This window comes from Neodiprion pinetum, chromosome 6 (genome assembly GCF_021155775.2).
Source record: "Neodiprion pinetum isolate iyNeoPine1 chromosome 6, iyNeoPine1.2, whole genome shotgun sequence".
NCBI classification, from domain to species: domain Eukaryota; kingdom Metazoa; phylum Arthropoda; class Insecta; order Hymenoptera; family Diprionidae; genus Neodiprion; species Neodiprion pinetum.
In genome coordinates, this window is record NC_060237.1 from 30755719 (window position 1) to 30767886 (window position 12168).

The 12168-nt window shown below is 45.8% G+C and overlaps 1 protein-coding gene across 2 annotated transcripts in view; it reads right to left on the reverse strand.

Moving 5' to 3' along the window:
* rols (rolling pebbles) overlaps nt 1-12168 on the reverse strand; it is a 67749-nt gene that overhangs the window by 30102 nt on the left and 25479 nt on the right. The window contains exon 1 of one of the 2 annotated variants that reach the window (XM_046631918.2): nt 3734-4359. The exons of the other annotated variant lie outside the window; for it this stretch is intronic. Within the exon in view, the coding sequence (XP_046487874.1) occupies nt 3734-3800 (67 nt within the window). The 5' untranslated portion in view covers nt 3801-4359. Of the gene's footprint in view, nt 1-3733; nt 4360-12168 lie in introns of those variants that run through there. 2 annotated transcript variants of the gene reach the window in all.

Sequence of the window (12168 nt, forward strand, 5' to 3'; positions counted from 1 at the left end):
ACAATAGCATTCCGGTGCCAAAAATGCGGTAGTGTTTGGAGAATGGAACAGCAGGTGGCGATCAGCCCTGGTGCGGAAACACGTGGTCGCCATTTGCGACGGTCGTTTGAACCTGGTCGGATGGCACTTTGTGAGAAATCCGGCTTGGGCCGAGGAGGTCGAGGCGACTTTAAAAGACCCTAACCGAATGTGTCAATATGCCTAGGAATATTTTGCATCGGTAATCAAGGTGCGTAGGCTGCAGGTAGTTTTTGACATTAAGAACGGAAAAGGGCTTCTCGTGCTAAGGGTACGAACGGAGCCACTTTCCCTTCTAGGACGGAGGAGTTCGGTGGAATTAGAGCAGCATTTTGTACAACGATTCAATTCTTCCGTCGTAGTTGTTGTTAATTCACCTTGGACTTTGAATTTTTAGCCCCACATTAGATGAATTTATGATTTCATAGCTGAGTGAGTCTCTTATTCTAGACTCGCCGATGACGAAGCACTCATTCATTTTGTTGAAACTGAATCCGCGACCGGCTCACATTCATAAAACCGAATGAATATGACTATGCAGCTGGTCGTCTCTTATTAGAAACGACGGGAATAGCCTCTCAAGTGTATAATTAAGACCTCGCTCGGTATCTCACTTATGCGCTACGTAGGAACTTGGAATATTTAATATTTATACGCCGCACGTGAAACCTGCGTTCTGCAGCTTCTATACGTAATCCTCGCAAGAATAAGTATCTTGAAAAATTCTCTTGCTCACGCTCGTTAAACTCAAGGTCTCGGCATTCCAATTAATATGGCGCGTTGCAGACGCTCTAACAAAAGGACTTTCTTAGATCAGCAGCGTCTTCCTTATCAATTACTCTGTAATGACAAACGATTCGTCTTCATCGAGTTCCCTCCTCCTACCAATCGCATAGTAATTTCGCCATATAGTCGTGCGGATGACAGCCGATAGCGTATAATGGACAAATGATGAGCGATTGACTTTGGAAGAGACACGTTAACGAAGAATGTCAAAATTCCTTTCATTGTAGAAAAAGCTACAAACGCCGGGCTATTCTTTTTTATCGTTAATTGAATACATCTAAGTACGAAGTGCGTTTCCGGCATGTTCGATAAGTGATTCACCGTCTTCGAAGCTGACTGGAATGTTCGAGTCTGGAATTCTCGGATCGTGCCTCTCTTGGTATTGTTCAACGAACACGTGGATACGTGAAAATTTCGTGTAGAGAAGAGAAACCGCGAAATTCTTTTCGAATTAAGATTCTTCCTCTTCAAAAATTGCCATCACCAGATCCTGCACGTCTCTATCGCATGATAATAAGTGAAATAGAATAGCATCGATACAGTTTGTTAACCATCTATTTTTTCCCATCCAAGAACAAGAGAGACAACACTGGAAGGAGACGCGCTCATTGTCAGGGTGAGTGGTGGATATAAGAGAGATTCATATCTGGAGCATTGAGTCTCGGTTACATGCACAGAGCCATTCGACTCATCGACGATTGCGAAACTTCTGAAACGAGTAAGTGTCCGAGGATCAGGGCTTGGCGCAGCGTCACTTTAAGGCTGCGCTGTCAAAGGCGTGGATGCGGATTATCCTCAAGATCGTCTCTCATCCCGACAATGACGGCACGGCGCCTGCCGCAAGCCTCGACGCCGTTCTTATTGCGTCAGATTGTATAATCTGTCGCACATTGTACGAACGGCAGACGGACTTTGTACGATTCAAGCTGCTGTCGGGAGCCTGAACAACGAGCCAACTCGACTCGTCGCAAATCCTCGCAAATCCTCGCTCATCTCGTTCCTCTTCCGCATTCGCGAAGACGGCAAAACCAGAGCGAAGAAATTCGGTGGCAATCGGCGATCTGTAACGCAACTCAGTTTCTTTCCCTCAAGGGTTACCGACCATCCCGAACGATTACAAATCCGCGGTCAACAAGGTGCGACACGTGTGTGTGTGCCTGTGTGCAAGTTTCACGGAGTTGTTGAAATGCGCGTGTAACTCGGTTTATAAGGCGAGTCCGCGTAGACCAATTTAGGGACGCGTTGCCTCTCCTCTTCTCTTGACCGGTCCTGCCTTATCGAGTCCGTCGGATCCTTTCCGAGGATCCTCCTGAAGAGACGTATCCAACCTTCGTCCGATGGTCAAACGGACGTGCTCGACAACTCGGCGACCATTCATTTTCGTTCTTTCTTCGCTTTTAACTTCTTTGGCAAAATTTGACTCTTTTAACCACACGATAAATCGAGTATTCGACAGAAATAGAATCGACAATACAATTCGTTCTTTATGCAGTAACGAAGTTCTCCGAGAAACGTCCGGTGCTTATTTTTCAATCCTACAGCACTGAGTGAGTACATACGAATTCTATAAACTTCGTTGACGAGGCGCCTCTGTTTAATTTCTATCACGCATAGACTCATAAGTGTGTGTCGAAGTAGTAATATGCGGGCAAACCTTGAAAAGTATATTACACTTCTGCGTATAATAATACATACGTAGATAAGGAGTTTCAGCAAGTCGCAACCAAGATAGGAACCTGTGGCGAGAATGTGATTCACGAACGTGCGAAGGATAATCCATATCGATCAACGACCAGACCATATAATAATTTCAAATGACTCTTTTTTTTATCGAGGCGCCGCAGCCGCCGTCGAGCGACCGACGGGCCTCTCTATGTACAACAGCGATACCGTATTATCTTATCTTTTGTCCGCGTAGATTAGGTACACGTACAGTTTCGCAAAAATCAATTAGACATCAATCCTCGTGCACGGAGCCGACACTCTATGATTGTTATTCGTTTTAAAAACAAAATTATCAGGTAAGCGAGTGTAACGCGTGATTCAAAGAAATCGCCGTTGGTTCAGTTTTTTTCTTTTTTTTTCCTTCAATGGAAACGTGATCACGATGAGATAAAACAAAGTGAAATTCTAGTCGAAATGCGATCAAGACCCTTGTTCATTGGAGCGACAAATTTTGTTCGCACGTTTCTTTTCATCCGTTTCTGCTTTGTCAAGATGAACGTATTAATGATTATTGTATTGTTTTTCACGGTAAGAGAAACGCAGGATTTTGCCAATGTACTGGACATTTTTTCCAAAATAATAACCTTTCGACCGATATGCAACTTCAAATTGTGGCCGATAGATTTCAGAATGTTTTCAGTCCGTGTCGACTAGTTGAATTTTCGACTTCTCACTGGTTCGGAAAAAATCCAATTCATCCGCTAAGCACCCAGTGAAGTGTAGGTTTCAACACACTGAACTAACTTCGAGGTGGCTGATCTATGTCTAAGTTCGCAGACTGCACATCCGGTGCGTGCAGACATAAGTTTGGAAACGAGTCTAAACACGAAATAAATTACCAAAAGAAAACGAGGTCCTTGAGCAAAGTCGACTCATTTCCTTTCTCCCTCTCCCCGAAGTCGGAAACGGTTCAAACTTCAAAGATTAAAACCGTCTTTCCTCGGATTTTCTTTCCGTCTGAAAATAATTTCATCATGCGGCGCCGAGTCGTCGAAGAAATATAATTGGGCACGAACCGACGTGGATGGTTGATTTGCGGTTCTTCAATTCGCCTTATTATTTCCCCTTTTTGCATTCGGAGCCGCATGAGCTCGGCCATAAAAGGGAGACGAGCGTACCTAATCAGCGGACTACTGCAGCGAAATGTGCAAGGTGGTGCAATGCCCGTGGGATAGACACACGTAATGCGCTAGATCATACGTACCGAGTACGGAAAGACTCAAACCCGAGCCGGGACGAGCCGTCCTGCAGTTTCTATCCGGAGGCGCCATTCCGGTCGTCGGTTTAATCCAAGGAAAATTGATCACAAGGAGTGTCGGTGGTGGTTGTGGCGGTGGTGTGTCTAATCACGGATACACCTCGCATAATAACAGTCGACTCGTGATGCGAAGTGCGATATCAAGGTTCACGGAGAGTAATCAAGAAATTTTCACCGCACGCACAATTTCCACCGTACAATTCGTACCACGATTCAATACCGTGCCTAAACGCACCAATGTTTAGCAAATCCGAAATCACTCTGCTCAATCATTCTCCGGTACTCGTTGAACAAACTTGATCTACAAAAGTTTGGAAAAGTCACATTATACAGGGTCACGTTCGCCGTGCTCTGATAAGACGGACTTTGGACCGGTTCGAAATTGCGAATTATCCTTTTTCTTTTCGAAAGAGTTCTACATCTTCGTTCGGGCACTTCACGATGTTTGTACGCGAAACTTTACTCGGACTCAGACGATCACTCGCGTAATCTTCAACTCTCTGGCACGACGCGACGCTTGCCACGATCCGGGCTCTACTGGACGGGACTTCTGGCCCCGGTTGAGACGGCGGCTGACGCCGGTCCCAAGACGCCTGGCTGTTCACCGTCGGCACTAGTAGTGGTGAATGTGTACCAGAGTGTGCGTGTTCAAGTGGGGATCGAGCAGGTCTCTCCTTCTCTTTCTCTCTGGGTATGCACACGGTGCCCATCGCTCGACCGATGATGCATGTGTAGAGACGAGCGTGTAACGCATGTGCGTTTCGGTTGTGTGAATTTTGCGCCCACACCGAACTGCGTACGTGTGTGTGCATGCGCGCATGTGGGTATGATGTTTGGACGGAGAACAGAAGCACCAGCTCTTATCAAACTCAACTCGATCGGAATTGGCCGCTGTTGGTGGTGTTGCTCCATGTGGCTGCGTTGGTTCACCGCACATGGGCGTGTAATAAGATTGTTCGAAGCAGGCTCTGCAGTGGTTTTCGTACACGAAAGGGCGAGATGAAAATAAAACTCACGGGATTAAAACTCGAGTGCGGATGTCGTAATAACTTCAGGGTTCTGGGGCTTTGCAGATTAGCCCTGTTCGCATGAAATAACGAAGTTTATATTTTAAACCGCCTGCCACGCACTGACATGCGACAAAGTTGGGTATTAAGACCGTTTGAGAATAATTTGGTTTCTGGGTGTTCGCCTCTCGCACCACTGAACACGGTCTTTGACTTTCGACGCAAAAATATTGCCGAAATAAATTAATGATAAGATATTTTTCAAGTTTTATTCGTAATTGCCGATTCTGATTACTAATTCTTGATCCCCTTGATCTGTGAAAGGAAGCCGCTATCTGAGAAACAGAAAACCTTTTAACTCGGTCAATTTTTCCTAGAAGAAATATCGATAATATCGGCATATTTCTAATTACTAATCAATACCAGGACTAATTTCTATCAGCACCGACATATTTCTGGATCAATCGGTAAACCAGACTTTGATCCTATAATTTATCTAAAAGCGTGCGAGATTAAGCATGGAAAAAACCTACGCGACCTCATTCGAAAACTCCTTTGACCAGCGGAATAAACTCGGTTCACGTCAATAACATCGAAACAATCAGAGATCGTGACGGTGACGCGGTTAATAAAGGGCAAAAGATCTTTATCTTCGACTGAAGAATCTAAGAATGTCTATACAAGACGTTTATTTATATCTCAGGAACCTTTCAACTCGGTTGCTCTCGTGCTCTAAATTCAAATCTATTAGGATTCGACGTTCGGTGAGGTAAAAACGACTCTTTGGTTTTTCCATATTTCCCGACACCAGACGGTGTCTCGAGCTTTGGTTGGCAGCTCGAGTATTAAGACGTGCCCGAGGGGGCTCTTCACCGAGGTCGAGAGACCGATCGTGTATGCAGCGGAAGATTAGCATAAAAGATCGATTCGTCGTCGATTCAATAAAGTACAAGGGAGCGATAAATTGGTCGGATTACTCGAGGAGCGATGGAGGGTAGGTACAACGATTTTGCTTGTTTGCTCTCGGAGCGGACACGCGTGAATCAAATATTCAGGTTTCACCTGGCGTGGAGAAGCCAACCGAGGCTGCGAGATACGAAGTTGCGCTCGCAGCGTTCACCGTGAAGCAATGTCCGAAATCCGTTCGATACGGAACAAACGACGTGTTCCGTACGATTCAATCAACCTCCGAACAGTCGGCAACACATACCGAATTTTGACCCACGGTCACGTGGGTGAGTCATACTTCGAACATCAGGTGGGCAGGGTTTGTATCCCGCGGACTCATCGTTCCAGACTCCGGCTTCGCAGCCTGACCCTCCTTCCACCACCGCCAACTACCCCGGGCCTCTGGACCCCGGCTATTAATAACGCGGTTCTTTGAGTTTGAGCCGAGAGTCAGACCCGAGCCCCAAAAACGTCGGGACTCGGGGTCAAACCGCTTTTAAACTCCTGCGGGATCCGAACTACCTCCTCGACAGTGGCGGAGGAAATTGGAGCCCGGAGAGGACCTCTGAAAGAATAGCGTGTGACTCTGGCTCCGCGAGGAACTTTGAACTCATTTCCCACTTCATTCACGCGACAGTCTTTCGTTCCATGAATTATTTCTGCTCTATTTTCTGCTACTGTTCTTACCGCAAGCATTGAGGTCTATGTTGTCGAATTTCCATCCCGCCGAGTGAAATCCAAGCTTCTAATTGCGTTAAACGTAGCATACGTAGCCATACACATGACACTGATCGGAGTGGAAAAACATTGCGAAATGATTCGTTCGTCCGAGAGCGACGTAAACGAGCCTCACTGTCACGGTCTCTGATTAGTTCGAGGCCCGTGACGAAGGCTGAGGTCATTGGATCGTTGTAATGTTGCAAAGTTTCTATCCATTTATTTCCAAGAGTGTAACGCGAGCGCAAAAAGTGATTGATCCGCATGAGCTGGCCGTCGAGAAACTCTCACGATACGTTTAACGAACATTCCTGTAATCTCTGGGCTACCGTGTGTATTCATAATCGAACGGTCTACCATAAACACAACAGCGTGAAGTTGGTACACTTTAAAAGATGACCTAACGATTCGGGTACGTTTTAATTTCGCCTATTGTGCAGACACCGAATAGCGCATTGCTGCTATTGTTGGTATTATTAGCCGCGAGCAATCCTTCACGCTCGCTAATCAGCATATGTAGAGAGCTACGTGTATACGTGATACAGAAGTGAATATGTGCCGAGTGTTGATGAATGAAGCTTCCACTTTTGTTGCTCGGATAACTTTTGTCCTCTTCCTTTTTTTTTCCGTATCAAGTTCGAAGCTTGTTTCAACGGCATCCGGATACTCTGGCGCCTTCGAGCAGATAAAACTCATCGCCGATAACACCTAGACTCGCTCGCTCGCATTCGCGTTAATTTTGTATCAAGCAATACCATGTAATGCTATCTCGCGGAACAAATAAACACGAATGCACCTACACTCGGCGCACTTATTCGTGCATGAATGTACATGAGGTACATCTTCGTTTCTCCGTCCAACCCAACCCCGACTCCTGCATAACTTATGAAGACAACACAATGTGGTTCTTTCCGCTTCTTCGCACCTCTCCAGAATCGAGCTGACGATCCTTCAGAAACTACTGAACTAGACTGAGAAGGTTGCAGCGTGCCCAACAGCGTTGACATTGACATTCCTTCGCCGACACTCGACACTCGACGCTGGAGGACACTTGACGGTGGAACGGCTGTTCCCGTCCCGGCTGACCCTTCGATCAGATTTATTTTCGTAGCGCATGGGCCAACTCCCAACACACTCGTCACCTCGATCCCGGATTCCTTATATCGCACATGACTCGAAGGAAGTGCACGATCAGGCCATTCGAGATGGAAAAAAAATATTATACGGTTCACTCCAGGGTAGATATGATAGCAAATCGGTGTCGTTATTCGTAAACGCCAACTTGAAGTCGGTGTAAAGGTCTTCTGGCTTGCGCTGTTTCAGTTGTCTATTCTGTGACAATTTTGGCGGAAGTGAAATGATAAAATCTATTTTTGATATTGCTTCACGAATGATCGGTACATATTTTTGTCTGTTTATTCTCGGCCTTCGCCCAGTACCAGCTTTCCGATTTTTCTTTGCGGAAGTCAGTATGAAGTAAAATATTAATAATGCAAGAGTGAACAGAACCAGAAATGTAAAAGTTGATTCTTGACCTCGGTATAATGCACAGGGTTTGTTTCCTGAAAATGAAGGTCGAACGATACGATTTTCTATTTCACGTGTCCCTTTTTGCTGCTTGAACAGCGTAGTTTGAAAAAATCCAACTGAAACGTTATTAATTTAAGATGAAATGTCTTCAAGTATAAGCAGTTCGGAGTTTACAAATTGTTTCGTATTATTCCGCCTCCATTTAGAAAAAACATCCCTGTTCAGAACCAGAAATACCTGCAGGACTACAAGTGCTTTGTCCTATTCGCGTAGAGCAGCACCAGCTCAAATAGCCTAGACCACCGCAGGAATCACTTCATCCTTTGTTCACCGGTGTTGTATTAACGCCCCAGCGTACATACCAACATACTTTTCACACTTTTACGACGGCCGACCGAGTCCAGAAGTCCCAACCCAACATCGACGTCCCGTGGCCAGTCCCTGAGTCCTTCAACCCCGAGATATGCAGTACGCGTATACCTGTAACTTGGAGAGTAAGATCGGCCATTTGCTACTGACAAAGGAAATTCCCTCGGTAGCAGGAGGAAGGCAAGTAAAATGGATAATAATTCTTGGCAACAGCACGAGAGGAACTTTGGTAATATTTGTGACCGACGACCTAATCACCACAGACACGACTGAATGGTGTCCTAGTCCGAGTTGGCGCCGATTCGCTCATTCATTCGTACACTATGAATTTCTTCTTTTTTTTTTCTTGCGATGTCCATTGACTGCGATTCGCGACCCACACCATTACCAAACATGGTGATGGAGGCCGCTGATCAGGCCCTGAGTTGTTGAGCGATATTGCGTTGGTCGTCCCGTGGGCCCCGATCGGTGGCTTGATTTGTAAAGCGGGTACACGAGCGCGTCGCAGATTGACGCGTCTATCTGCTCCTTAGACACCCACGATTCTCAAAGACCGGAGAAGAACAGAACGATCGAATGATCCGCTCGAGGGGTGGGCCTAGAAGGCGGAATGTCATCTCTGAGGTGGCATTCGATTGTGTCGGAGACTAAAGTCATTCTGTGGGCTGGAAACGCCGGTGCTTGACTATCCGTGTTTGGCGCGACGCCTCGTACAGCTTGCCAAATGGCTTACTCAGGCTCGATAGCAGAAGAAGAAGAAACGGATGCAACGTTAAAAAACACGTGTCGCAAAAGCGGATTTCCCCTTTTTACAAGACCGATCATACGTAGCGAAACCGACCGCGGGAATATATACGAGCGGATAACCTGCAGCCACGCTTTTATGTTTTGCCGTACCACGGATTCAGCTTTGCTTGATAAATCTTGGAGGAATCTACGCGCATCCCCGAGTCCGGACCGCGGCATCTACCGATCTGCTTGGTAATGACCTCACGTAGTCCATACAACCGAACCGAAGAAAGGGACGAACGTTATACCGCAAGAATCCGACAGTTTTCTGCGATTTATATACGCCAGATCAGCAATAACTACGTGAAAATATGGGGGCGCTACTCGAGAGATAAATTTCGTTGTTTCCTCTTTTTTATCGGCTTTGATTACGCCGGTACGAATACCGATTACCCTACTAAAATTTATGAACACTGTGTTAGGCAATTATTGTCCGGTTTTAGCCATTCTTCAAATTTTCAAAACTTTCACCCACGTCTGTGTCAGCACATTGATTCCGTCCCACGGGATTTAACCATAATCTAAAATGAAATGGTCAATCCTTTTTATAAATTTCAAAATAATAGAGGAATAAATTGTTCGGAATTGCAGCCAGACTATAATAACTTCAAATCATGGTCCCACCTGCGGAGGACAGAGAGAATCGTAATTTCAAAGGGACTTGGATGCAATGAGAAAGATCCTGAGACGAGGCTCTTCTCACAATCAGTACGTTGTTAATTTTAGAGAAATTATGAGAAGAGCGATAAATATTTCCGATTGCTTAACGCTTAATGATATTCTCGGTATTGGGCGTCATTAATGAAGTGGTTTTCAAAATTCCATATATCTCCGTGAACAGGTGAGATATACCGTGTAGCATGTATATATTATCGACTGTATACAACAAGCAATTTTAACCCTTCCTGGCCCCCTAGTGGTGTAGACCACCCCAGACCTTTTGTCCCTCAACTAGACGAAGTAAACTATTAAAAAAAAAAAATAGTAATAAATATAAAAATAAATTATGAATTATTTAATCGAAATTGCGATTTTTCAAAAATTTCTGTCGCATTTTTTTAGTATATTCGAATTAATTTTTTAACCATATCATCTACATGATCGTTTAAAGTAAACTTTCAATATGTTATAAACAATATATCAAGTAAAATTGTTCAACAGTTGATTTATTATAACAATTTTTGTCGCCGGGGTGTAAAACACCCCAGTCTGGCAAGTACGTGATTCTTCAGAACTGTGTGGCACGTAAGGATTAACAACACGAGAACTAGATATCTCTGATGTTATACAGTGCCGATTATTAACGGCCGACGAACGATGATCCTTGGGGTGTAAGAATCGTATCTAAAATAAGGAAAAATCGAGACGAAGAAGAATCGATTTCTTGCCAATTTGACACTGTCTTTAAAGAGCACGCATGATCTTGTTCGACACGATATTTGTTCGATTCGGAGTGTAGGCAGGTAGGCGGGTATAAGGAAAAGGCAAAGATGGGAGATAAAGGGACCCCCGTAAGACAAATTCTGACTGGTTCATACCTCTGCTTCGCATCCCTGATCACCGTCCGTCCTTTTCGCCTGAACTTGGACTGGCGTTCTTCCTCGTCTTCTTCTTCTTCTTCGTCTGCTTCCCCAGAAAACTGGTATAACTATAGAAGTGTACGCAACACAGGTTCGCACGTATACAACACGGATTTACACTACGAGCTCTCACGTAAACCAGGCTCGTTTCAGGCCGCAAGAACAGCGTGACAAGATGGAGACAAACTTCTTTGTCGGCGCGGTGAGCTTTTTACACGGATAAAACGTTTTGCGGATCTCTTGCCGGCCGTGACAGACGCTATATATTCGGAAGAGCGAAGTAGGGGCTGCGGTTTATTACACATAGTTTTACGGTAGTCCAGGATTCCCGAGATGCGTTTCGGTGGATCTCAGCCCGGGTTGTTAATGCGGGATCCAGTCGTAAGATTGTGTTCAAAGGATTCGTCCCTTTGGAAAATTTTTTTATTCACTATATCCTAGATTACCTTTCTTGGGATTATTTATGGAAAAGGAAGCCATCGTCACCGCAAGATCGTTACTACAATATAATCATTATCACGGTACCTGCAGCTACTTATTATTATACCCGGACAGGCTGCAGCCGTGGCTGATTTTTACGCATACCTACTTACATGCAGAATGCATGCGGTGGTAAAAATATACCGAAGCGAGTAAATCCCGCGGTGAGATTTTCCGCGGATAAAGTCAAAGCTCGTAGAGCAGCGAACGATCTGGACTCTGGGATCTCATTCTCTCGGTTCGTTGATCTCTCCTTCTCTCTCTCTCTTTTTTTTCCCCTCCGTCTTTCTTCATACCAGTTCCTTTTTACCTCGGCACATACATCTTTTCCTTTCTTCGATCTCTTCGCAGTCCCGTAAATCGCTCCGTTCTCATGCTTTGCTCCAGAAACTGGGAATCGATCAACGTCAATCCCATAATCCGAAACGGTCCCCTGGACGTTGCCGTATGAAACGCGGCTAATACCGCACGCGAATTCATGAATGGCTCGCTTAACTAGGCAGGATGACCGGAGACGAGACGAATTTCCAGGAATCGGTGTCAATGCGCGAGATAAACTCCCCGTGTACACGAGTACACGCAAACTATTCGTCATTGGGACTCGATACCTGCAAGCACGGGTAAAGGTGCAGGTTGCGGGCAACCGTGCAGCAACGAGCGCCTCCAGGTATAAAGCGGCGATACGATACCCCGAGATACCTGCGGGAATATGCCGCCGAGCTGCAGCGGCAGGACGACAGCGGATGCTGTGGGCGGACCGGCCTCAACTCGACTCCAGACTTCGCTTCGAGCTCTCGACTCTGCGGGGCTCTTCGATCCAGGGACGAGGATCGGCCAGAACTACCAGGGTCCGCCGACCAAGGAAGCCGCACTCTGGACCCCCACGGCAAAATGCATCGATGCTAATAATTAAGCGCATGCACGCAGGCTCCGAACGCAACCTGGCGCATCCCGGGCCCGT